The 24666-nt window shown below is 46.1% G+C and overlaps 3 protein-coding genes across 10 annotated transcripts; 2 read left to right on the forward strand and 1 right to left on the reverse strand.

The window, feature by feature from the left end:
• S100A13 (S100 calcium binding protein A13) lies at positions 1–15362 on the reverse strand. Of its 5 annotated transcripts, none has more exons than XM_045545120.1 (3): positions 15192–15362; positions 7794–7990; positions 1–241 (listed from the first exon to the last, which is right to left on the reverse strand). In XM_045545120.1, exons 2-3 carry the CDS (start codon positions 7947–7949, stop codon positions 98–100), a joined length of 300 nt encoding a protein of 99 aa, XP_045401076.1. In that variant the 5' UTR covers positions 7950–7990; positions 15192–15362; the 3' UTR covers positions 1–97. The 5 variants fall into 5 exon arrangements, with proteins under 5 accessions (XP_045401076.1, XP_045401075.1, XP_045401078.1 ...); XM_045545119.1 differs by lacking the exon at positions 15192–15362 and adding an exon at positions 8952–9112; XM_045545122.1 differs by lacking the exon at positions 15192–15362 and adding an exon at positions 8746–8838.
• On the forward strand, positions 9782–13817 carry S100A1 (S100 calcium binding protein A1). The gene is made up of 3 exons (XM_045545124.1): positions 9782–9904; positions 11923–12076; positions 13478–13817. Exons 2-3 carry the CDS (start codon positions 11936–11938, stop codon positions 13619–13621), a joined length of 285 nt encoding a protein of 94 aa, XP_045401080.1. The 5' UTR covers positions 9782–9904; positions 11923–11935; the 3' UTR covers positions 13622–13817.
• Positions 14832–24174, forward strand: LOC123633994 (chromatin target of PRMT1). Of its 4 annotated transcripts, none has more exons than XM_045545113.1 (6): positions 14832–15272; positions 16190–16271; positions 17607–17760; positions 20148–20334; positions 21151–21288; positions 22982–24174. In XM_045545113.1, the coding sequence occupies exons 2-6, from the start codon at positions 16207–16209 to the stop codon at positions 23185–23187; spliced, it is 750 nt and encodes a 249-aa protein (XP_045401069.1). In that variant the 5' UTR covers positions 14832–15272; positions 16190–16206; the 3' UTR covers positions 23188–24174. The 4 variants fall into 4 exon arrangements, with proteins under 4 accessions (XP_045401069.1, XP_045401070.1, XP_045401071.1 ...); XM_045545114.1 differs by having other exon boundaries at positions 20151–20334; XM_045545115.1 differs by lacking the exon at positions 21151–21288 and having other exon boundaries at positions 14979–15272.
• Positions 24175–24666: the final 492 nt, after the last annotated feature.

Consider the following 24666-nt stretch of genomic DNA (forward strand, 5'->3'; position numbering starts at 1 on the left):
TTTGTGTTTCAAGGAGGAAGCTTTATTTGGGGACAGTGGGGTCCTGCTTGGCCCTGCCCAGCCCTGCCCTGTCCACCCCCATCCCAGCCAGCGGGCTTTACTTCTTCCGGATCTCCAGGGCCTTCTCCTTCCTGATTTCCTTGGCCAGCTCCCCAATCAGTCTCCAGTACTCATTGAACTTGAGCTCCGAGTCCTGATTCACATCCAAGCTTTTCATCTTCTCATCCAGGGAGCCCACATCCTGAGGAGACACCAGAGAGAAGGGTAGGATTAGAAACTGGGGTTCTTAAGACAGGGAGAGAGGGAAGAATTGCCAGCGGCCATTCTCTGAGGGCCGCTCAGAGAGCACTGGCACCTGACTCTTACCTGAAGGATGAGGCTACAGCCCCAAGACTGTATTGCCATGGGGTCCCAGCTCCAAGGGACACCAGCAGAGGGAGGTGGGAGGGCCTGATGTGGAGTGCTTGCCATGATGTGAATACTCCCACTATGGCCAATTATAAACCGCAAACATGAAGTATTGCACACAATCTGCTCTCGCCAGCAGGTATGAGCCAGCTCCAGCTCGGAGCTGTCCTGGGGATGGATCCAGTCTGTCCACCCTCAGAGCCTTCTCAGTCCAGCCTCCTCTTTCACAGAAAGCTGGAGAAACTCCCAGTACTTAGATGCTCATTTGCATAACACTAACGTGCTCTCTTTTATCCAGCTGGGTTACTAGCCTGGTAGATCAGAAGAATGGCAAAGACATGGGGTATCTGATTTTCTAGAGGGTCCATGACGAAATCTCTCACAATAGGCCTATGAAGAAACCAGTGGATACTGTAAAGTGCACGTCCTGATCAAAGGATTTGTTGTCAGATAAACAATCACAACCAAAAAGTTGACTGCTGAATAAACAGGTCAAATGCCAAACCAGAGAAGGGTGCCTCGGGAAGAGTGTGATGTTCAGCATTTGAATCAACATTTGGATGAAGGCAGAGAAGACTTGCCAAATCTCTAAATGGGGCAAAGTTAATTTGTAGAAGAGCTTTAAAAACTTTTTCTTAAAGCTACAATCATGCTTAATTGTAAAATACTATAAGCTTTGCCAGTGGAAAGCAAGGATGGTTAGTGGAACATCATATTGGGAAGAGGAAAAACATTCAAATAGTAAAGAGAAAGAAAAAAGTATTGGCAAGGAAGAAGCAGATTCACCAGTATTAGCAACTATGTAATTGTATATCTAGAAAAAACCAAGAGTTATAATGGCTAACACCAACAAGTGTAAGCACCTAATAGTGCTAATGGTTGCAGGCATTGTGCTAAACACGGCGCCTGCTTTATTTTATCTTCATCTGCTGGAATGAAAAGCTTCAGGAACACAAGGACCTTGTCCATCAGGCTCATCACGGTAATCCCAATCCCTGGGAGAATGTCTGGCACATAGCAGATGCTTGTTCACCACTCTAACTCAAAGCCCAGAACAGTGTCAGGACAAGACATAGTCAGTACTCAATAAATATTTGTTGTTGAATAAATTTAACACCAATCCAACAAGGAAGATATTATGATGAGTCTATTTCACAGATGAGAAAATTAAGGCTTGAAAAGATTAAATAATTAACCAAGGATGACAAGCTAGAACCTGCACTTGAACTTAAATTGTCTGTCTCAGAGATTATGCTTTTATCCACTACTCTGTATTTCTTCCCCTTCAAAAAAAAGATTAGACTGATGAGGTGTCTGATTACAATATTAATACACAAAAACCAATAGCTTTTAGTTATAAGAATGTTAACCAGTTAGAAAATACAATGAGAAAGATTCCACTTAAAAGACTAAAAGATAAAGTAGTTAGGCATAAGTGTAAAAATCTAGTAAGACTTCCTGAAGAAGTCACTAGGTCTTTCTGGTGACTGGTCCCATCCTGTGTCTATCTAGTGGCCCCATCCTGAATCGCCTCATTAGCATAAACTCAGGTGTGATCAAAATGGGCTCATTACATACCAAAGACTGAATTTGTGGGCTCTGCAGCCTTGGATTCAACCAGCCCAGGATGCAAAATATTCGGGGAAAAAAAATTCCACAAAGTTCCAAAAAGAAAAACTTGAATATGCCCCACACCAATACTACATAGAATCCACACAAATGAAGTGATATGCAGGCATTGTAGTAAGTATTATACGTAGTGTAGAGATGATTTACAGTGTATGGGAGAACGTGTATAGGTTACACGCAAATACTAGGCAATTTTATATAAGGGATTTGAGCATCCAAGGATTTTGGTACCCACAGGGACATCCCAGAACCAATCTCCCATGTATACTAAGGGACAACTGTATATTTCATATTATACCACAGGGATATAAAAGAAAATTTGAAAAAATAGAAAAAATACCTTTTTCTTAAAAAGACTCAATAGTGTAAAAATGTCAATTTTCCCTGAAACATTTTATATGATCTCAATTAAAATATCTCCAAGACTCTTTTTAACATAATAAAATATTACTAAAATTCTTCTTGAAAAATAAGCATGTGAGATCCACCAGTAAAATTCTGAAAAATAAGGATAATGAGAGTGAACCAACCCTACAGGTATTAATACTATAGGCCAGGAGCAAGCAAGCCACATCCTTGGTGAAGCTGCTGCCTCTTTTCCCCTGGCACTACAGCCCTGGTTGGGGAGGGTAGGTGTTGCTACTTGTGATTTAGTTGTTTTTTTTTTTTTTAGTTCGCTCTGGAATCAGAAAGCTGTGGATTGTGGCAAATGGTACTTGGGCCCTTCCCCTACTCATCCCTGGTCTGGTCCCCTATTCCCCATACCCCTATATCCCAAGCACCACCCCAACAGACTGGGACCAGCCCCCTCCCCTATTTCTCTCACCAAACTCCTTTAGATGGGGAAGGAAGAGCACAAGAAGGGAGAGGGGAGGAGACCTGTTCCCTCCTCAGGCACCTGGGAGGGCCCTGCCCCCATGGGCTTCACCCTTTCCTGTGGGCTCTCTCGCCAAAAAATTTGTTAAAATCAAACCTGAATAAAACTACAAGTTTAATATGAAAAAAACATACTATAAAACTATGGTAATTAAACCAGCTTGTCATTAGATAAATAATAAATACATAAATGAAACAGAATAAAGAGTCCCAAAATACACATGGAAATTGAATAAATAATAAAGGTGATATTTCACCTTAGTAGGAAAAGTTTAATAATAAAATAAAGTCTGGTTTTTAAAATATGTTAACATCGGGAAAATCTTTCTAAGAATGGCATAAAACACAGAAGCTAGTCAGGAAAAGTTTAATAGATTTGACTACATAAAAATGTTTTACACTCTCCATGGCAAAAACTAGCAAAAACAAAATCAGGCCGGGCACGGTGGCTCACGCCTGTAATCCTAGCACTCTGGGAGGCCGAGGTGGGTGGATCATTTGAGCTCAGGAGTTTGAGACCAGCCTGAGCAAGAGTGAGACTCTGTTTCTACTAAAAATAGAAAGAAATTATATGGACAGGTAAAAATATATATAGAAAAATTAGCCGGGCATGGTGGCGCATGCCTGTAGTCCCAGCTACTCGGGAGGCTGAGGCAGGAGGATCACTTAAGCCCAGGAGCTTGAGGTTGCTGTGAGCTAGGCTGATGCCACGGCACTCTAGCCTGGGCAAAAGAGTGAGACTCTATCTAAAAAAAAAAAAAAAATCAAAGGACAAAAGGAAAGTAGGGAAAATATCTGCAACACACATTATAAACAAAAGGCTAATTTCTTTATTCTATAAAAAACTGTAGGGGACAGACACAGTGATTCATGCCTGTAATCCTAGCACTCTGGGAGGCCAAGACCGGAGGATTGCTTGAGCTCAGGAGTTTGAGGTTGCAGTGAGCTAGGCTGATGCCACAGCACTCTAGCCCTGACAACAGAGTGAGACTCTCTCTTTCTCTCAAAAAAAGAGAATTATAATAAATCAATATGAAAAAGAAAACTTTGATAAAAAATAAACAAGCAGGTCACAGCAAAAGCAATATAAATATGCATCAAGAATATTTTTTCTTTTTTTCATACTCCAGCAAATGCAAGAAAAAAATTTTTTTAATGTTCCACTTTACTCAGAATCAAATAAGTATAAATCAGATTTATTTTAGATATTAGATTAGAAAGAATTAAAAGCTTGATGATACCCAGTTTGGGCAAGGACATAGGCATTTGCATGAACTGTGGATGGTTATGTAACTGGTACAACCTTTTTAGGAGGCAAATTGGTTATATTCTTAAAAATTAAGGATAAACATGACCTTTGACCTCATATTTCTACTGCCAGACATTTACCCTATGTTATTATTTTCCCTCGAGTATGTACATATACAAACAAAGATATTTGCAGAAGGGAAAAAATGGACACCAGAGAGATGTCCATCAATAACGGCCTGGCTACATAAATGTGTGTTAACTTATTAATATAAAATGGAACACAAGGCATCAGTTTTTAATGGGAAAATATCCTACATGCATTGTTACATTTTTAAAAAGCTATTTGTATTAATAGCACAGTATGTAAAATGCATTCACTCACTCAAAAATTTTCCCATTTTTCTTTCCTTAACTTTTTTACAATGTCACTCACTCATTATTATGGGCTAAATGTTTGCGTCTTCCCAAAACTCATCGGTTGAAATCCTAACCTCCCCTGTGATGGTATTAGGAGGTGGGACCTCTGGAAAGTGATTAGGTCATGAAGGTGGAGCCTTCATGAATGGGATTAATGTCCTTACAAAAGAGACCCCAATGACCTCTCTGTTCCCCCCAGGAGGATACAATGAGAAGATGGTAGTCTGCAACACATAAGAAGCCCTCACCTGAACCTCACCATACTGGCACCCTAATCTCAGACTTCCAGCCTCTAGAACTATGAGCAATAAATTTCTGTTGTTTTTAAGCCACCCAGTCTCTGGGACTTGGTCATAGCAGCCCAAAACTGAGACACTTGCTTAATATTTTATGGAGCATCAACTAGGAGTCAGACACTGCTGTAAGTGTCCAACATAAACAGTGAGCAAATTTCTCACCTTTATGGAACTCACATTCTTAGTAACATATAAGTATGTAACGGAGGTCAAGTTGCAATGGATGTGTTCTGAAAGAAAATAAAGCAGGGTAAAGGGACAGAGTGCAATGGAGGTGATCTTTGTGTTCAATGGTGAAGGAAGACTGTGCCAAGGATTTGCCATTTGAGCAGCAAATCTGAGTTACATGAGGAAATACCTGAGGAATGAGCCTTCTGGATCAGGAGAGGAAAAGTGGAGACAGTAAGTATAAGTTGTTCTCATTGCTTTTGAGGAGTTTTGCTATAAAAGAGAACAAAGATACATGGCATAACTGGAGGGAGTTACAGGGTTAAGGGAGGTTTTCTTTTTCTTTTTTATCTTCCTTTTTTTTTTTTTTTTTTTAAGATGGGAGCTATTACAATCTGTAAACTAGTAAGAATGATCCAGTAGAGAAGGAAAAGCTGATCATGCAAGAGAAAGAAGGAATAATTGCAAGAGGAAAAGTCTTTAAGTAGGTGAGAGGGGACAGGATCCAGCGCCTCAGTGGAGGGCTGGCCTTAGGAGCAGAGACAGATCATTCATGGTAACAGGAAAGCAGGCAGAGTGTGTGCTAATCAGTTAGCTGGTAGCTTTAGGGGAGCACAATGAAGTTTTCTGATTGCTCCTATTTTCTCAGTGAGAAAATGTTTCAGTAAGAGGGAGACTGTGCAAAGAGGTATTGGACTTTGAGAAGAGAGGAAAAGTGAAATAATCATCTGAAAGAACTGGCAAACGAATCAACCAGGGAAAACAGTAGAATTGTCAGGCACTGCGGAAGGTCCCCCTGGGGTTTGCGGTTATAGATTTAAAGTGAGAGAAGTCAACATGGTTGTGCATTTTCCTCCAGCCAGATTCGGCTGAGTGCAGGTGTAGAATAGTGGATTTTTACCAGCAAGTTACAGTAGGTGAGATGTTGGATTTATTATAACCCAGATTTTGCCAGACAACTAGGACAGAGAGAGACAGAATCAAGGAAGTTGAGGAAGTGGTTATAATGATGAGCCTTAGAACCTGAGCTGAGGAAGAAGGGAAATGAGAATACAAGGGATGACGATGGAAGATGAAAAAGTGATAAGGTCAAGGGATTGAGGTAGCAGAGGAGTCAGGAGATGCTGGAGTGGAGGAGCTACATAGAACAGAATTGGAATGACAGGAAGGGCTTCAGACAAAGAGAAGGATGAGATCGAGATTTGGGAAGTGGTGCGTTATTTTGGTAATAACAAAGTCAGAAGCACAAACAGAGGAGTGGGATGCTGAGATGCAGGAGAAAAATTTTTGGAAGTGAGGACTTCAAAAAATTGCAAGGCCCAGGTTGTCTGTTTGGATGCTGAGGCCATTAAGAATGATGGCCGAAGCAATAAAAGGAAAAACAGCAAGCAGGGAGCTGAAGAGCTGTAAGGAGTGCACTAAGAAGGATGGCAGGTGGCAGATGAGCTTCCAAGAAGCTGGGAAGTCTTAGGAAGAAGAAAAACTAAAATCAGGAAGAAGCAATGAAAACCAAAGAGGTCACTTCCTGCACTTCCAGGCCCCAGAGGGAGCTGGATTTGGAAGAAAAACTAGTCACTGTTTGACAAGGCTTACGAGAATGCTCTACCTTCAGTGGGAAACCTGAAGGTTCCAGTAAGAAGAAGAAAGGAAAGTTTGAAAAGTCAGAAGATGTAGAGGATTTTGCAGATAAAAGACTATGAATTTCAGAGACTTCTTGTGTTTTTTAAAAATCCATATCAACACGTTCTGTGAAGTTTCAGAAAGGATGTAAAAGAAACTATTAACATCCTGGAATGACCTGACCTGGAATGTCAACCCAGAGTCCATGAAATTTAAATCCCGACTGCCCCCAGTGAGTAGGAGAGAAGGAATGAGCCTGTAGGGCACCCTGTTGAGGGGATGCCCCTAGGGGGTGGGAAGAAATCACAGATGCTCCTTACAGGCCCTCCTACACTGAGAGTCTAGGACTCTCCAGTGAATTTGGCCAGTGAATCTGGCTGTCTTTTTATTTTTGATAAGCCCCTTCCCACTGCTGGGCCTCAATTGCCATATATGTGAAGTGAGGAGTTTGGACAGTGTTTTTTCTCTTGGCCTCCTTCTAGTTCTGATAATCTGCGAATCTTCTGGAAGCCAGTTCTGGATCCAGTCCTGTGTTGGAGAAAGGAGACCAGAGAGGCACAGAACAGGCACGAGAATGCAACAGCATCACCTGCTGGTAGCATGGCCCAGTACTCTCACCTACACAGAAAGCATCTTTTTTTTTTTTTTTTTTTTGAGACAGAGTCTCGCTCTGTTGCCCAGGCTAGAGTGCTGCTCACAGCAACCTCAAACTCCTGGGCTCAAGCGATCCTCCTGCCTCAGCCTCCCGAGTAGCTGGGACTACAGGTGCTCACCACCACACCTGGCTAATTTTGTTTGTTTGTTTCTGTTTTTAATAGAGACGGGGTCTCACTCTTGCTCAGGCTAGTCTCGAACTCCTGACCTCAAGTGATCCTCCTGCCTTGGCCTCCCAGAGTGCTAGGATTACAGGTGCAGACACAGCATCTTTGCTTTCCTAGTTACACACAGACCCCAGGCAAGAAAACCCGGAACCATTTACACATGCAGTCACCTACAACCCTTCCCTGCGTCACAATATCATATCATACTGGTCACAATATCATATCATACTGTACTCATACCACCTCATAAACACAGTGTCCCACAATCACCATCTCACAAAATCTCAGTCCAGAGACCTTTGCCTACCTTGAGCAGGTGAGGCAACTGCTGAGTAGCCAGTTCCTTAAACTCGTTGATGCTGAGGCTGCCCTTCCGGCCCTCCTGCCCTGCAAAGGTGAAGAAGGTGGTGACTACTGTCTCGATGGCCACCTCCAGCTCAGTCAATGGCTCCGCTGCCGCCATTAGGACCCTGGTGCTGGAGCTGATGTCCTCTCAAGGCTGACCTGTGGGACAGGGAAGGACCAGAGAGGGAGTGTCAGGGAGTAGGGATGCAGGAACAGGCCAGAAGTTCCCTGCCTTGGAGGTGCCACCTCAGGCCTCTGCCTGGTGGGCACCATGGAGACAGAGGGAGGGCACAGGGGCTGAGCTTGGGGCAAGGGACCAGACAACAGCTTCTCAGTTTAGGTGGGAGCGGGGGGTTCAGTTCCAGAAACCTCTTCTGTACGTCTCACAGTCTGGGGGTCCTTTTCAAGTGTCTGTGTCTTAGGGACCCCTCTGTGGTCGTCCCTCAATCTCGAGACTCCTCTGGGAGGAGATTTCAATCTGGGGGTCCTTCTCTGGAGTCCTTTTCAGTCTGGCAGCCCCTCCATGGGGTATCTGTACAAAGGGCCCCTTCTTGTTGTCTCACCCAGCCTCACAGGGTCATGAGGTTGTTTGTCTCCAAAGAGTGTTTATGTTGGGACCTGCTCTCCCGCTGCCTGCACTCTGCCCGCCCACACACACGCTGGCCGCTCTTCCCAGCAGAGAAGCCCAGGGTCTGGCCGATGGCCAACTGTGGTCAGAGCTAGCTCAGTCTGGACAGATCCATCTTCTCTGCTCCCCAGCCCCTACCGCTGCTCAGGGGAGCTGGGCAGAGTGCTGTGCCCAGGACCCCACAAATTCTCCCCACTCCCGTCTCCCAGCGACAAGGGTGCTGGAGCAGGGCTCCACTGAACCGCCCCCCACCCACGACCCAGGAAGGGTTGGCACCAGTACTCACAGCCCCCTGGGGTGCAGAGGGGAGGGCTGCCCACTCATCCATCCCTTTTGAGCCCACACCCCCACACTCCTGCAGCAACTGTTGCTGGATCTCCCAAAGCCACTTCCTGAATCCCTGCCTGAACTGGCTCTGGGGGAGGGACCTGGGAGCCCAGGGAGAAAAAAGGATCCCCAGGCTCCTTCCACGGTTAAGGGCACACAACTCACCAGGGCGAGGAGATGGGCGAAACATTCAGGAGCCGCAGGGCTGAGGTTTATAAGCACAGGGAAGGGGGGGGGGAGAGAGAGAGAGAAAGAGAGAGAGAGAGAGAGAGACACAACCGGAGCAAGAGCCGCTCCCAAGGCTGGAAGTGTCAAGTTTCCGTAGTTGATTCTGAAGAGAGAAGACCGCCCAATCACGCCTCTGGCCCTGAGCAATCAGGCCTGGCCCTGGCCCCCCAACCAGCCCCACAGCCCCACGTACGCCCCCACTTGCAGCGGGAGCTGCCTACACGGATCCCACTCAGTGGGGGTCCTAGAGTCTATCCCTCCCAATACCCCACCACAACCCCACGTCTAATCAGGAGTGTCTACGTTGTGGGAGGGGGGGGACTGCTGATTGAAAAAATCAACTAAGGGAGCTCAGCACTGAGAGGCCCCCCCAGAATAAGACCCCTTGGAGAACCCCAGACTGAGACCCCCATAGAAGAGTCCTAGATTGAAACTCCTCAGGGAGACTCCCAAGACTAAATTACTCACTATATTACTCACTGAGGGTCCCCTCAGTGAATCCTCCCCTTCCCTTGCCCAGCCGGCACAGCCAGCCAGGACTGCACAGCCCAGCGGGGGGAGAAACATCTCAGCATCCTTCCCAGCGCCTCCCTTCCCACCTCCTCCCTCCTGTAGCTTGTTTGCTGGTGCCCAGCGAGAGGGAAGCGGGGCAACCGAGGCTGGGGAAGAGACACAGGGCAGCCTGTTCCAGCCCAGGAGACAGAGGGCGCCTCTGTCCACTCCTGGCCCCTTGCCCCACTGGGTGTCTGTCTGTGAAGGGGTGGAGCCGGTGGGGGGGTCAGCGGGGGAAGGACACTGAAGACAGGTCTCCCCACACAGCTCCAGCAGCCACACTTGCAGCCTTGACTGGCCGTCCAGAACCTACTCCCACCTTCGGCCCCAGGCTGACCGTGAGTATCACCCCCCCGCACCTGGACTAGGGCCCTGGCCTGGCCAGCCTGGGAGAAAGGGGGCTTCCAAGGGACTCCAAGAGTCTGAGGATGATGGCATTTGTGGTGCACTGAGGATCTCGGGGCAGTCAGTCAGGGTGAGGTTAGTTCGGGATTTGGGGGAGACAGGACTTGGAAGGTAGTGAGGAAAGGCAAGTAAACTGAGGGTCAGAAAGAAAGCTGGAATTCAGTAAATGAGGAAACCACTGGGGAGCCCACCGTGAGCTCCCAGGCTACCTGGCCCTCCCACACAGAGCCCTCAAGTCTCCTGCCAAGGCCCCCTCATCTCCAGGGGCTGGGGAGGAGAGGGTACCCAGCCCTCGCCTCCCGTGGGGTAAGAATAAGAGATCAGAACTACAGCTGTTTCTGCCCCGCTTCCATCCTAAGTCTCTGCCACCCCCACCCAGCCTTGTCAAGAGCTCAGGTCCCAGGAAGTCCTGGGAGCAGCAGAGTGTGGCTCCTGTGAAATCAGGAAGAGGGGGCCCCAGATGCCTGCCCACTCCCAATTCGACCTTCACGGGACCTCCCCTTTCTCCTCCTCCCCTTTCTTGGCCCAGACCTCCAGACTCCTCTTTCCTCCAATTCGTTCCTCTTTATTTTTCTGTCTGCCCTGCCCCCGGGGTCCTCTCAGAACTGCCCCCACATAAATACATAAAACCCCAGGCTGCTCTAGGGCTCCAGGCAACCTCCAGGTGCCCCTCCTGGATGGGGCTGGTAATTGAGCCACCAGCATCCCTCCCTCAAGCACCCCCTTATCCTCTCCATCAGCCTCGGCTTGGGTTCCATCTCCCCGTGTCTCTGTGACAACTGCTTCTCATGTCCGGAGTTCAGGTGACACTCACAAGGGCCCCATTGAAGAGCTGGGATACCATCTGATCAGGGCCCATTGTCCAGCCCCCCAGGCCTGGGGAGAGTTGGAGACACCTGATCTGAGACACCCGAGCTGCCTTCTGGGGCAGTGGAGGGCCTGACTGTCCCAATGCCAATAGCAAGAGGCCCCCTGGTGTGGTAGTCCCCTCTCTCAACAGACCCCTCCATTCTTCTCCTGCTCTCTCCCAGACCCTGAACTCAAAGGACCTTGTACACTCAGCCCTTTATTTCCCCAATTCATACCAGTCCCACTGTCCCCACATCCACCAGGAGTGGGCAGCCACAGGGACAAGGCCCACAAGTCTCCTCTCCCCCTCCTGGCTCCAGGGAAAAGGCTCAGACATTCCTCTCTCCCTTAACACCACCCATCCGATGGAAGGGATAATTTTGCAGAGAAGTAAGAGGAATCAATCTGGAAGCAACAGGAGGTGTACCCCAGAGAGGCCAAAATGACATATTCAGGAGAGAACAGAGTAGAATGACTCAAAGGGGCCTCCAGGCTGCTGATAGAGAGCTCAGAGGCAGTGAGGCCTCCCTTCCCAACTCCCCAAGAAGTCTTGGGCCACAAACTCAGGCTGCCACCCCCTCCATCGTGTTCAATGAGGTGCCAGACTGACCCCTTGCTAGGGGCGGGCAGCAGAGGCAAGGCAACAGAGGAGACCCCAGCCCACCACCCTCAACAGCAGACCTTGCCCTGTGCTAGGCAGGCAAGGTCCGGGGTAAAAATAGAGCCAGAGGAAGCCTGACCCGGTCCTATGACCACCCCTGCTGCCCCACCCTCCTCAGTCTCTGCCCAGGCAGCCACTGCAGACGCCTACTGCAGGCCTCTGGAGCCAGCCCAGCTCCAGCGGCTCTCTCTCCATGCCCCAACCCTGACTCCCTTGGGCTGAGGTACAGATTGAGTGACACAGAGAACAGATCTGGGTTTAGGTCTGTTGAGGTTTCCCCACATCGTAAAAATCTCAGTGAAAGATCAATTGCAGTGGGACTCTGATCTCATGGCTATCTGAGCTGAGGGACCAGCGCGAGGCCTGCGGGCTCCCCTCACCAGGACCCCAGAAACCCTGGGCCTGGCCCCCAGCTCACTTCCATTGTGGGGGGGTGGGTAGGTGCACTGCTGTGATGGGCTCTGAGCTAGAGACAGCAATGGAGACTCTCATCAATGTGTTCCACGCCCACTCTGGCAAGGAGGGGGACAAGTACAAGCTGAGCAAGAAGGAACTGAAAGAGCTGCTGCAGACCGAGCTCTCCGGCTTCCTTGATGTGAGCAGAGGGTTGGGGTATAGGGTGGAGTGGGCGAGGGGTGGGGCAATGCAGTGGGCACCTCTCTGCCATCTCTCCACCCACCTGCAGCTCAGCCCAACCATCTCCCTCCTCTCCCAGGTTTCTCTCCTGGGTTTTCCCAGGCTCACCTACTCCTTCTGGGTCCAGTCAAAATGCCCTGGTTTATTAGTCACCTGTTAAGTGGTAGGTCCTGTGTAAATTAATCAATAATAAGATTCACAGCCCAGAAGGGAAAGACTGACACTTAAAAGTAAACCATGGGCTGGGCGCGGTGGCTCACGCCTGTAATCCTAGCACTGTGGGAGCCCGAGGTGAGAGGATTGTTTGAGCCCAGGAGTTCGAGACCAGCCTGAGCAAGGGCAAGACCCCGTCTTTACTAAAAAAATAGAAAGAAATCAGCTGGACAACTAAAAATATATAGAAAAAATTAGCCAGGCATAGTGGCGCATGCCTGTAATCCCAGCTACTCGGGAGGCTGAGACAGAAGGATTGCTTGAGCCCAGGAGTTTGAGGTTGCTGTGAGCTAGGCTGAGGCCACGGCACTCTAGCCTGGACAACAGAGTGAGACTCTGTCTCAAAAAAAACAAAAAACGTAAACCATGATGATCCCATCATCTGGACTACCAAAATAATAAAACAAACAAACAAAAAAAGTAAACCATGAACTTCAGTAAGTATACAGAGCCTTAACAGGGGTGCTTTTCAGAAACGGTTATGGGAAATGATTAACCTGATGGAAATGAGACGGCTTCTGTGAAGAGGTGGCACTTGAGCCATGGATTTCCACTGTAAGATTACTGGGGTAAATGTAGACATTTTAGGAGGAGGCATCTGCATGAACAAAAGCATAGGAGAAAGAAAAATATGGAGCATGCCCAGTAGTTTCATTTGACTGGCATGAAGGATGCAGAAATGGGGCCACATAATAAAGAAACCTCAGGATACAGCATAAGGTGCCCCAGCTTTGAGGTTTTATTAGACTGGGTTCCAATTCTGGCTCTGTTTCTTTCTAGCTATGTGTCTTTGGGCACATTTATTTAACTACCAACTGTCAATCTGTTTCTTCTCAAGAATGGAAGTAATGAAACCTACCTCATACCATTTGTATTGGAATTAAATTAGGCAATGCTTGTAAAGCGCCTAGTGTAGTCACATGGTAGGCACTCAGCATATGGTAATTGATGTTCATAATAAGGTTAAGCAGTTTATCTGTAACAGGAGCCCTCCAGTGTTTTGAGGAGGGCAGCAGAGAGTCCCATAATTAAATGTAGTTCCCCTCGTCCTCTCTGTCTCAGTCTCCTCAACCACCTTCCTTGCCCCTCACTCACTCAGTGCTATACAGCTCCCTCTAAACCACCCTCTCCCTCTCCTCCTGCACAGGCCCAGAAGGATGCAGATGCTGTGGACAAGGTGATGAAGGAGCTAGACGAGAATGGAGACGGGGAGGTGGACTTCCAGGAGTATGTGGTGCTGGTTGCTGCTCTGACAGTGGCCTGTAACAACTTCTTCTGGGAGAACAGTTGAGCAGACAACCCCAGTGGGCAGCGCCCTTCCCCTCCACCCTGCCAGACCTGCCTCTTCACCCTGCTTCCACCTCACCCCACTGATCCCTCCCCCACTCCCACCCTTGCCCACTCCCCGACACACATACATCAAGGGCGCAAGAGTAGCGGTCCAGGCCTGCAACTCATCTTTCATTAAAGACTACTCTCTCACCGGCCATGTGATGTCTGTCTCCTCTTCAGTCTGGAAGTAGGTGGAGAGGGCTGTTCACTCCCAACTCCCCTTATTTTGGGAGAGGTCTTATTTAGAGAGAGGTCACAGTGCATTACATCTTCCCACTTGAGGAGAGCTCAAGACCCAGGAATGTGGGGGGTTCAAGGTTCCAGCTGGCAGTGGAGGAGAAATCAGCTGCTCAGCTATAAAAGCAGCAGAAAGAATCTCCTTTCAACCTGCAACGAATATTCACTGAGGTCCCTACCATATGCTAAACTGGGGATAGACCAAAATAAACACAATCCACAATCCTTACCCTCACATGGTTAAAGTTTAGTAAGGATGCGGGGCCATTAAACACACGCGCGTGTGCACACACACACACACCAAGCGCCAGGAAGGAAAACGAAAGTCTTGATGCGCATATGGGGCAGAAGGGTTGAAGATGTGTTCATTCATTCATTCCTCAATCATCTGAGCACTTTATTGTGTACGCAGGCATAAGGGAAATCTCTTTGTTGGTCTGCATCAAAATCCACATGAATGGCAAGCGGGAAGGGAGGACATGGAAGGTGGATCAGGGACACAAAGGTCTCCTCTAAAGAAAGATTAAACAACATTGAAGCCAAGTCGGGGAGAGGAGGAAGTGAAGAGGAAAATATGGACGGGCGGTGGCGGCCGGCACAGGATCCGCTAGAGGTGTGCTTCCAGCACTGGCCTCCCAAGCCTTGGCTGGGGCGTTTATGGCGCTTCACAACCCTCTGACCAGGGCAAACCGGCATGACGGGAGAGCCAGTGCAAATTACGCGGGCCCGGTGGTCCGGAAGAAACCGAGGCAAGTCCCGTGTACAGATTTTTTGACGGGTATGCCTTGGCTGAGTGCGGGAAGGCGAGGGAACACGGGACCCAAACCTCCTCTCTGGGGCCGAGATTACGAACGGTACCACCAAGTTGAGCGCCACCCCGACTCGAACTGGAGGGCGGAGCACTGCGTGTAACTCTGGAAGGACGTTTGCTGAAGCCCCGCCTTCTCTCCCCGGCTCCGCCTCTGATCTCTGCGCAGGCGTAGCGCGAATCTTTCCTGCCCTATAGCTGTGCGCGGATCTGACGCCTGACGTAATTGCGCCGACGCCATTTTAGCCGGTCCCACACGCACTGAACGTGGCGGCCATTTTGTTTTGGACGCCGAGCGGGAGTTGGCGGCGGCGGCGGCGGCACCTGTGGTGGCACAGACGAAAGGCAGGAAAGGGCAGGCCCGGCGAGCAGGCGGATCGGCCGACTAGACAGCCAACCAACAACAACGAACTAACCTTGCAATCTACCGCTTACGCGTCTAACCAACCGCCCACCTAGTTAACCCGAGCCCCTCCACCGTCACCTGAGGGTCGGCCGGTCCCCGGCCCGCCTGCCGCAGCCGTGGTGGCAGCCCCGGGCGGAGCACTGGCGTCCGTTTCCTTCGGTGCGTTTCTGTGCTAAGGAGGAGGGAAAAAGTCTTGGGGAGCGGAAGGGGCCGGCGGAGGAGTAATGGTGGTGGGATGTGGACGCAGGTAGGGTGTAGAGTGTGGAGGCCCCGGGGAGGGGGCGGAGCTGAACTGGAACCTGGTGGCGGGATGGAGAAGGTTGGGGACAGGGATAAAAAGGAAAAGTGTTCGGCGGATTGAGCAAAGTTGGAGGTCTGGACTGGACTTTGAGGATGTTAGGGAGATTAAATGAGGACTACAGGACTTTGAGGAACGTTGGAAATTAATGGCGGCTTTAGGGTTAAGTAGAGGGTTCTGTGCGAGCTAACTCCCAGCTGAATGCCCATTTAGGAAACCTTTCGTGCTCCCTTCTCCAGATCCCCAGTTCCTTACTAAAACCCCTATTTGATTTTTTATTTGAAAGGCAATTTTGAAACTGCATTCCAGTATTTTCATTGTAGATAAATTGTTCTCAACATTTCAGCTGCACATTAGAAGCACCGAAGTAGCTTTTCCCCCCTCACAATTACTAATCTCCAGACCTCACCACCAGAGATTGTGGTTTAATTAGTCAGGGCCCAGGCGTCTGTATTTTTTAAAAACTCCCTAGGTAAGTCATGCAGTCAATATTGAGAGAGACTGCTATATATTAAAAGCCGAACTCTCATACTTCCTTGAGCTAGATTTTGTTCTGCCATTTTTAAGACTTTGGCAGATATTTTCTTTCCTGTGGCCTTGAAGTGTTAATAATTTGAGGTAACTGCCATATAAACCTAAGCACTTGAAATGAGTTTTGATATGATCTTCAGCAGTCAGAGATAAGGCCTTTCATTGATTGTTGGTTAGCACCTTTTCCCCTTGTAGAAATGAGTGGCCATAATTCTGATTTGCTCATTTTGCTTATTGTACTTTGTAGATTCTCGGGATTTGAAGATGGCTGCACAGTCAGCGCCGAAAGTTGTGCTAAAAAGCACCACCAAGATGTCTCTAAATGAGCGGTGAGGCAGCCAACAGCAACTTCAGCTCCTTCCTAAGAAAACATTACTTAAGTTGGCCCTGGGGTCCAATGCACAAAACCGGTTTTAAGCTAAATACCAACAGAAGGCTACAGACCTCTGTTCTTAGTTGCATCTTATGTGGTACACAAAACAAATTGGGCGGTTGTTTCAAAACCCCTTATCAGTAGACTTTTATGTTAAACTATCTGAAATATTTATCTGGTGGGATATATTTTAAAAAGACTCCTAACACCCTCCCTTTTCTTCACATTTTTTTTACATTGGATACAGGGGTGGTGCAGCACGGTAGCATGGTACCCTGGCTGCAGTAGGCTTGCTGCCCAGTCCAAGGCCAGCAGTGTTGTGTTTGGCCTGTAAGAGGCAGGTAGCAAGCCATGAATATGTCCAAAGGCCCTTGAATGTCATTCTTGGGCCTTGTAAGAGGCACTTGCTTTGCTCCATTTCACTTTCTTTCCATTCTGCTTCTAGTTTGTTTTTGTTTTGGATTCTTTTACAGTTAAGTGTTCTTCTCTTCCATTCCATTAAATTACCTTGACAGGAATAATACAGGAGTGTCTCCACAGGCTCTAAAATGATTGAACTTATCTAACTTTCATAAGTAACCACTTGGAGTCAGTAAAAGTGATCATTTGAGACTAAGAAAAGTAAAGGTATTTAAAGGCAGTTTCTATCTCTGAGAGCTTTGTTCATTGAGTGCCTTTGGCCAATAATTTTATTAAATTGATGTTAGACCACTAAGAGATTTATCTAGTGTCTGTTTTTTCCTCTTTTGAAGCACATGTGCTTCTATGCTTATCTCTTGAGACATGGTACACTAATTATCTATATTCATGTTACTAAGTGACAAATATATTTTTAAATTTGTTACACTCCTATAATTTATGAGTGCATTATTTCCATGAGCTTTGAAGGTACTATAGCCCTTTCTCATATTTGCCCTTAGAATGCTCCCTCAGGTCTCCTAAGGGTTAGGCTTTGTTCGTTTGTCTTTGAAACTGCATCTTCTGTCTCTTGTCATCATATCTGCTTATTGCGTGTTTTTCATACTTTCCACCTCTTGAAAAACTGTTACTTGAGCCCTTGTTATCACTTTTGGTTGAATGTGCTGCACTTAATCGCATTTCTAAGTTTCTGATTCTTGCAAGTTTGTGGAAACTGTGGAGTCTTTAACCCACATCAGCCTTGATCTAAGTGTACCACTTTACTTAAAAGTTCGTGGGATCTGGAGCTCCTGGTCTAGCAAGCCATGAAAATGCCAATAAATGTTTTGTAATAAAGCTTTTATTTAAACATCCATTTTGTTCGACCTTGAAGCTTTACTAATATGCTGAAGAACAAACAACCGATGCCAGTGAATATTCGGGCTTCGATGCAGCAACAACAGCAGCTAGCCAGTGCCAGAAACAGAAGACTGGCCCAGCAGATGGAGAATAGACCCTCTGTCCAGGCAGCATTAAAACTTAAGCAGGTGAGAGAATGGGTCTTAATGCTCCAGAAGCAGCTGGTGTCTCTATCAGGCAGTCTGCTGAGGCTGTCAAGACGTGATGGATGATTACAAGGTGGCTCAGGGCAAAAGCTGAAACTTCTCTGGAAGAAAGAGAGGTTCAGAGAATTCCAATTTTGGCAGGTACTGATAAGTAACTTTTTATTGTCTTTTTCTTTTTGGGAGTCTGCCATCTATGTGGCCTGTTTCTGTTATCAATGAGTATTATCTCTTTTGTTTTCTGATCCTTTACCTTTAATGTAGATTATTGGCTTTTTCCACAAAGAAACTTTGTTTCAGCTTTAGATAATCTTTAAAACATCTTTTACCCCCTGTTAAATGATATACAAACTAGGGAAATAATTTTACTCTTTCTCCCCTAGTGCAGGGAGTCTTGCATGGCTGTACTTGAAGGTTTTCAGGGCTAAAATGTAGAAGTAGAATGACCCTCATTTCCACAACACCTGAAGTTTTGTCAGTAAAGTGGAGCAAGAGTACTGAGTAATTAACTTGAATTAGTGGGTTCTCTTTCAAATTTCCAGTGAAAAGATAATCCTATTCAGACCTGAAATAAAACCTGCTCTTTATTATTCATAGACTTTATATGCAAGTCCGGACAGTGGCTGTGGAAGGATATGTCCAAGCTGTGGCTGGCTGTCTGGAGGGCGGTGCCATGCAACTGTAAGGACTCTAACTGGTAGCACTGCATGGCTGTGCATAAATTCAGCAGTTAAATATAACACCCTCCCACCCCCACCCTGAGCCATTGGGCTCACTGACCAAAAATAAACGAGGCTTTCTGCTTTAGCTACCTTAAGCCTTGGAGTGATTGGATTCCTCCCTGACTCAGGAAAGTGGCAAAAGGCACCATCATTTTTCAAGACAAAAAAAAAATGCTGAAGATAAGACTCTGACAGATCATTCCAAAGGACCTTTATAGACTCTGCAGAAAGTAGCCACTGTCTAGAATACTGTCCAATAGAACTTCAAGTAGAAACTGGGTGGCATAGTTGTCTTTACAATGTTAGAGACCAGTATTGGTGACAAGTAAGGATTTGGGAAGGGAGAAGAATTTTTTAGCACTATACAGTTCTCCACTTAAAGTACAAAGCTTGGGAGAATGAATATACTCGGGATCAGTGAACAGGAGGGATCTTGAGGAATGTGAGCCTGGCCTCATAATTGTGTGTTAATCAGGGGAGTGAAAGAACAGGCCCTTACAGTTGGTTACACCTGCCCGTGCTAGGTGCATAATGTTCAGAGCCTTCCCTTCTGATTAGAAACGGTTTATGATCTTGTGCTAGAAAGCTAGTAATAATGCCTCACAGCATCTTTTTGAGAGGTATGATTGCAAAAAATAAAAGAGACATTGGTAATCCCTTGTGTGTGACACATAGAATTTATTCATATTAACTGATGGCGTTACAGAAAACCAGACTGGCTAGGGCCTTGGTGTTAGGTTCGAGGCTATACTATCTTTTTCCTTTGAAGGAATTTAATTCTCTGGGATGTGGTTTCTCTTTGAGAATAGAAACTGAAAATCTTTCTGTAGTACATCTTTGTCCTTATATATGGCCCTGGGTTTTGTGATGCTAGCTCTCCTGTCTTAATTCTAATATAAGTTTGGCTGGCTCTCTGTGGAGATACATTTGAGTTACATGTTTACTTTGAATTAAAGCTCATTATACTGGCTTAAAAGAGCTGTTTGCAAGGGTAGACATGGAATTACGAATTTTTAAGAAATGAAAGGAGATATGACTTTTTTGTGTTTATTTACATCTTAAGGTAAAAAGTGAACCGTCTGGAGATAGATACTCAGAGGAAAAATGGAGCACACGGGCCTCTTTGAGAAATCAGTCTTGTTCTTAAGTCACAAGAATTCAAATGAACTTATAATTTAAATTTTGCCCAGAGTATGATGAACTTCCTGTGGAGTTTGAGTAAGCCTTGAAGACAGTGATAGTCCTTGGGCAGGTATGAATCAAGTCATATCATTGTCAACCTGTAAATCAAAAACAGCACAAGGCACAAGCAAGGATTAAACTATAGAATGTTCTTACTGAAACTTAAGTTCCAACTGACAGTGTGTGACTTCTGTAGCCAAACTAGTGAAGTAGATTGTGGTGATGCCAATTTCATGGGACCGTACTCAAGCTTCTTAGAGTTTCTGCTCTGGATCAAAATTCTGCTTCTTTTTTATCATGTTCTGAGGCAAAGGCTTGCTTCTGGTTTAGGATCCTTATGACACCCACAGCAGGTTTATCTCCCTTCACACCAGACATCTCACTTGCTTCTTTTTCTCTGCACTTTGAATTGCCAAATCCTACTGGATTGCCTTTTTGATCTCAATCCCCCAACACCTTTTCTTCCAGAAGAGCTTAAAGCAGCGCCTGGGTAAGAGTAACATCCAGGCACGGTTAGGCCGACCCATAGGGACCCTGGCCAGGGGAGCAATCGGAGGACGAGGCCTGCCCATAATCCAGAGAGGCTTGCCCAGAGGAGGACTGCGTGGGGGACGTGCCACCAGAACCCTACTTAGGGGCGGGATGTCGCTCCGAGGTCAGTGCTGTGTACCTGATAATTGTCCGGCCCCACTCCCCTTCCCTCTTCTCTTGGGCTGCTTATGGACACATTTGTTTAACATCTTTAAGCCTGAATTTGTATTAATGTAATTAATAACTTTTGAAATCACATATTTTTAATAGTGCTGCATGTGTTTTATCGATACCATTCCTTTTCTGATAATGTGCAATGGTGAGAGGCTATGACCTGCATAACAACAGGTAATTCATGTCATCTCCATTCCATTTTAAAACACCCTGCTGCTGCTTGAATCAAAGCACATTCAAGTTCTAGGAATAAGTCAAATATAAGAAATTTATGGGTCTTTTGGCCTGTATCTTAACTCTTTGTGTTCCTGGTGCTAGTAAAATGCCGTTACATCTGCAAAAAGAGAGGACAAGTAGACCCATAGCACTTTCCTATATGTTACATTTGGGGCACTGTTACTCTGTTCCCTGTATAGTTCTTGTCCCTTACAGAATGTATTGAGATCAGGAACCATGGCATTTATTTTTAAATCTACTGCAGTGCTAGGTATCTGTCTGATTATTCAGTGTGTATTTATTAAATGTATGTACTTAATAATTAACTTAACTCCCAGCTTCTTCCAAAAATGGATTTGTGGTCAGACTTGTTGAATTGGTTAAATAAAGAGCAGCTTTAATCTGTTCACACTCAGTGTGCAGCTTGCCCCACCCAACCTAAAAATTAACTGAATTACTCTCATTTAACCCTCACCGCCTTCCTTTGGTTAGAATCTACTTTGTCTCTCTTGGATTTACCTGCATATACATTGTATGCCTCCTCTCCAAGGTCAAAACCTGCTCCGAGGTGGACGAGCCGTAGCTCCCCGAATGGGCTTAAGAAGAGGTGGTGTTCGAGGTCGTGGAGGTCCTGGGAGAGGGGGCCTAGGGCGTGGAGCTATGGGTCGTGGCGGAATCGGTGGTAGAGGTTAGTCAGCTACCAACTTCAGAGAGTAGCTCCCCCTTATTTTCCTCCCTTAAAAACTCAGAGCCACCTTTCTGCACAGCTTCAAGTCATAGGCAGGCTTCTTTGTTTGTCTTGTTTTGTTATTTGAAACTGGCTTATCTTCTAAACTCAATGCTGGTAGTGCAAAAGTCTGTCATGATTTCCCAAGAACCAGTCAAGTGCATTATTACAGAGCCAGATTATATGCAGTCTTCCAGGCTCTTGGAAATTTAAATTGTATTGTTAAAATTAAAAAAATTTTTTAAACCACAAAAATGGTCAGTTTAGGGTTTACCTTTCTCCATCTCTGCCCCACCACCACCACACATCCCACCCCATAGTTCAGAACCCCAGTTTGAGTCACGTGAGAATAGAAAAGAGGGAGATGTACAAAGATGAAGCAGAGTAAAGAGAGTGATGAGACTTGGAGCTGGGCATTGGTTCTGAAGCCAAGTTAATGCAATGTAAAGTTTGTGCCTATGGGAAACTAGAGATGACTTTTTTTGCTCAAGGTAAAAAACAAGATGGTATTATTATCAGTTAACTAACTGGCACTTATTGATAATCTTACCTTTGAGACTTATTGATATTTGTCTTGTGATCTCATGACCCAGATTGGAAAAAGAGTTCAATGGTGTTGCTGTTAGTGCCAAATCTCATGGGAGCCTTCTGGCTTAAAGCTTAATGGAAAACTCCCAACAACACCTCTCCAGGATAAGAAATCTATTGTAGCCCCTGTGTGTATTTGCTTTGGTCCTTTTAAAGCACGTGATGGGTCTTCCATAATTTATGATCTTGAAGTTGCCAAGGAATATTAACTGTTAGGAAAGGAAATTTGATAACCAAGGGCTTATTTTCTTCTCCCCCATTATATGCTACTTGGCTCATTGAGTGAAGTGCAAGCTAGTTTGGGTTTCAGGATGAAATAGCATGTTTCCAAATAACCATGATTTTAGTTTCTGAGAGAGACATGGGGATGAGAGAGACTAAAGTAGCTTTACAAAAAGCTGAGTGTGTTTTGTTCACTTGAAACTTCCTTTGAGACAACCACAATTGTCAGTCGTCATAAGGTGACTAGAATCAGGTAGAAGTAGCTGGGAGCACTCAAAATGTTTTTCCTCATCTCCCCACGTTGCTCCTGTGTCAGAATAACTCCTCAGTCTCCTGACACAGGGGTCAGCTCATTAGACTTGAAAGTTGAAGGAGAGCTGAGGTAACTTACCAAAAGGGTCTCCAATAAGCCTGATTTGAAAACTGTCTCTACCTTTACACCCCTGATTATCTGTGCCCTTGTTACTGCCTCCCTAGCTTACTAAATGGGGTTATCTATCATGTATTTTAGTTATGAATATACAGTGGGTCTCAAATGTTAGGGAATTTATCTTAAGAGAGATTAAGGTTATTTAAAATTACAATTGTCAGTTAATTCTTCTCTTGATAGAAGAAAAACTTTTAAATAACATTTAGAGATGAGCATGTAATAAGGGATTCATTATGTGTGCTTTCCATGTGTTGCTTTCTACCCAGTGTGTTTCCTGTTTTTCCAGATTTCTCCTCTTTGCCCTACCCTTCAGCTTTCCTCAGCTAGGCCCCACTGCTCTAAGGGGCATTTACTATAGCACCTATTAAACCTACTTGTAACTGTCTTTTTTTTTTTTTTTTTTCTTTGGGCCAGGTCGGGGTATGATAGGTCGGGGAAGAGGGGGCTTTGGAGGCAGAGGCCGAGGCCGTGGACGAGGGAGAGGTGCCCTTGCTCGCCCTGTGTTGACGAAGGAGCAGCTGGACAACCAGTTAGATGCATACATGTCGAAAACAAAAGGACACCTGGATGCCGAGTTGGATGCCTACATGGCGCAGACAGATCCTGAAACCAATGATTGAAGCCTGCCCACCCTCCTGTGAGAGACTCTTGTTAAAGTCACCACATCTGTAAATAACCTTCAGATAACAGATGAGAAGAAACTTGATTGATGCTGGATGGACCTATCACAATAGGCTATGGACTTAACTTGCCGCCAGTTTGTGCATTTAGGTGTTCCTTTCACTTTTTGATACTGTGTTGTATGAAACTCTTTTTTTCCTTTGGTTGGGGTTTTGGGTTTTTTTGTTTTCCTCCTTTGCTCAGACTCCTGTTTGAACACAAATGTGTTGGCCTTGTGCCTCCCCTCAGCTGTCATAGGCTCTTCATCTCTTTGCTCCCACAGAAAGGTCCCAGAAAGAGCCAGCGTTCTCCCTGATGCCTAGGTTTCTGAGGTTGTAGAGTTCTGTTCTACATCCTCTTTAATAGCCTCTTAGGAGTGTTTAGAATATCTGGAGCTCAAAAATGCATTCTGCCACATTGACAGTTTAGTGTAGTAAATTGGGAACATTGACATCGCTATAGGGCCACATAACAGGTTACATGTGCTAGCATCTCTGATTTGATTGAAGTTACTACCATGTGCATTGACCCCCACATAGATGATAACCATTTGTGCTGGGTTGAGTACGTGCACTTTCTACCCTAGTATGAGATTTACAAACTTTCTCTTGGCTTTATGTCATATCCCAAAGGGGTCCTATTGGGTTGGCTTACACCTGCAATACAGAGGAAGAAGCCATTTGGTTTGGCAGGTGTGTCAGAGGGAGAAGGATGGGAGAATGGTGGTAGATGAACTGCTGGGAGGGGTCAGAAGATACCCATGCTGGAATGCAATTATCTTCATGTTTATCCCACACCAATCTTGGGCTTTTCCTCTCAGTGGCTTTGTTTGACCCTGTTTGTATCTTCCTTGAAGGTTTAAGTTCAGCAATATTCTGTCAACTGTTCCAGTTTCAGTGGAATCTTGTATTTCTGGTTAATTATAACAAATTGTTCTCTCAAATCCAGTCAGGACTTTCTCATTTGTTGGGCTCCTCAAAATGCTGTGGCTACTTTAATGATGTCTTGCTACCCCTTATATAGTAGAGAGGCCTTTTCTTCCTGGTTGTATTAAAATTCTGGGAGGGGGGGGCGGACATTGCTTTGAGGCAGAAAGTGAAGAATTTGACCTCCTTTGATTAAGCCCTGCAGAAAGATGATCAACCCCACAAAGTAATGGACTTGACCCTTTTGACCCATGGGAAACTCAAGCAGGATGGGCTTGGGCAGCATTCTGGACCCTTGGGCCCTGGCACTGGTTTCCCTTTTCTCTGTGCTCTTTAAGGGAAAAGAAGACTCTGCCCACCCTCAAGGAAACCAGTTGCCATTGTACCCTAAACTGCTAGGAGATTGTGTATTGGGGGCTGGGAAGGTGATTTTGGTCAGGACAACCAGACTTGAACTTGAATCCTATCTTTGTGATGTGTGATGTCTTGAGGGTCCCAGGGGGGATGGGCATT

The sequence above is a fragment of the Lemur catta genome, chromosome 3 (assembly GCF_020740605.2).
Source record: "Lemur catta isolate mLemCat1 chromosome 3, mLemCat1.pri, whole genome shotgun sequence".
NCBI lineage: Eukaryota > Metazoa > Chordata > Mammalia > Primates > Lemuridae > Lemur > Lemur catta.

What these genes read in the sequence shown, in the direction of transcription:
- S100A13 (XM_045545120.1), bottom strand. Translation starts at nt 7,949, where the DNA reads ATGGCGGCAGCGGAGCCATTGACTGAGCTGGAGGTGGCCATCGAGACA. An exon ending in AGTTGCCTCACCTGCTCAAG is followed by an intron (nt 242 to 7,793) that starts GTAGGCAAAGGT and finishes GTGTCTCCTCAG; the next exon opens with GATGTGGGCTCCCTGGATGA.
- S100A1 (XM_045545124.1), top strand. Translation starts at nt 11,936, where the DNA reads ATGGGCTCTGAGCTAGAGACAGCAATGGAGACTCTCATCAATGTGTTC. An exon ending in AGCTCTCCGGCTTCCTTGAT is followed by an intron (nt 12,077 to 13,477) that starts GTGAGCAGAGGG and finishes CCTCCTGCACAG; the next exon opens with GCCCAGAAGGATGCAGATGC.
- LOC123633994 (XM_045545113.1), top strand. Translation starts at nt 16,207, where the DNA reads ATGGCTGCACAGTCAGCGCCGAAAGTTGTGCTAAAAAGCACCACCAAG. An exon ending in CAGCATTAAAACTTAAGCAG is followed by an intron (nt 17,761 to 20,147) that starts GTGAGAGAATGG and finishes CTTTTCTTCCAG; the next exon opens with AAGAGCTTAAAGCAGCGCCT. An exon ending in GGGCGGGATGTCGCTCCGAG is followed by an intron (nt 20,335 to 21,150) that starts GTCAGTGCTGTG and finishes CTCCTCTCCAAG; the next exon opens with GTCAAAACCTGCTCCGAGGT.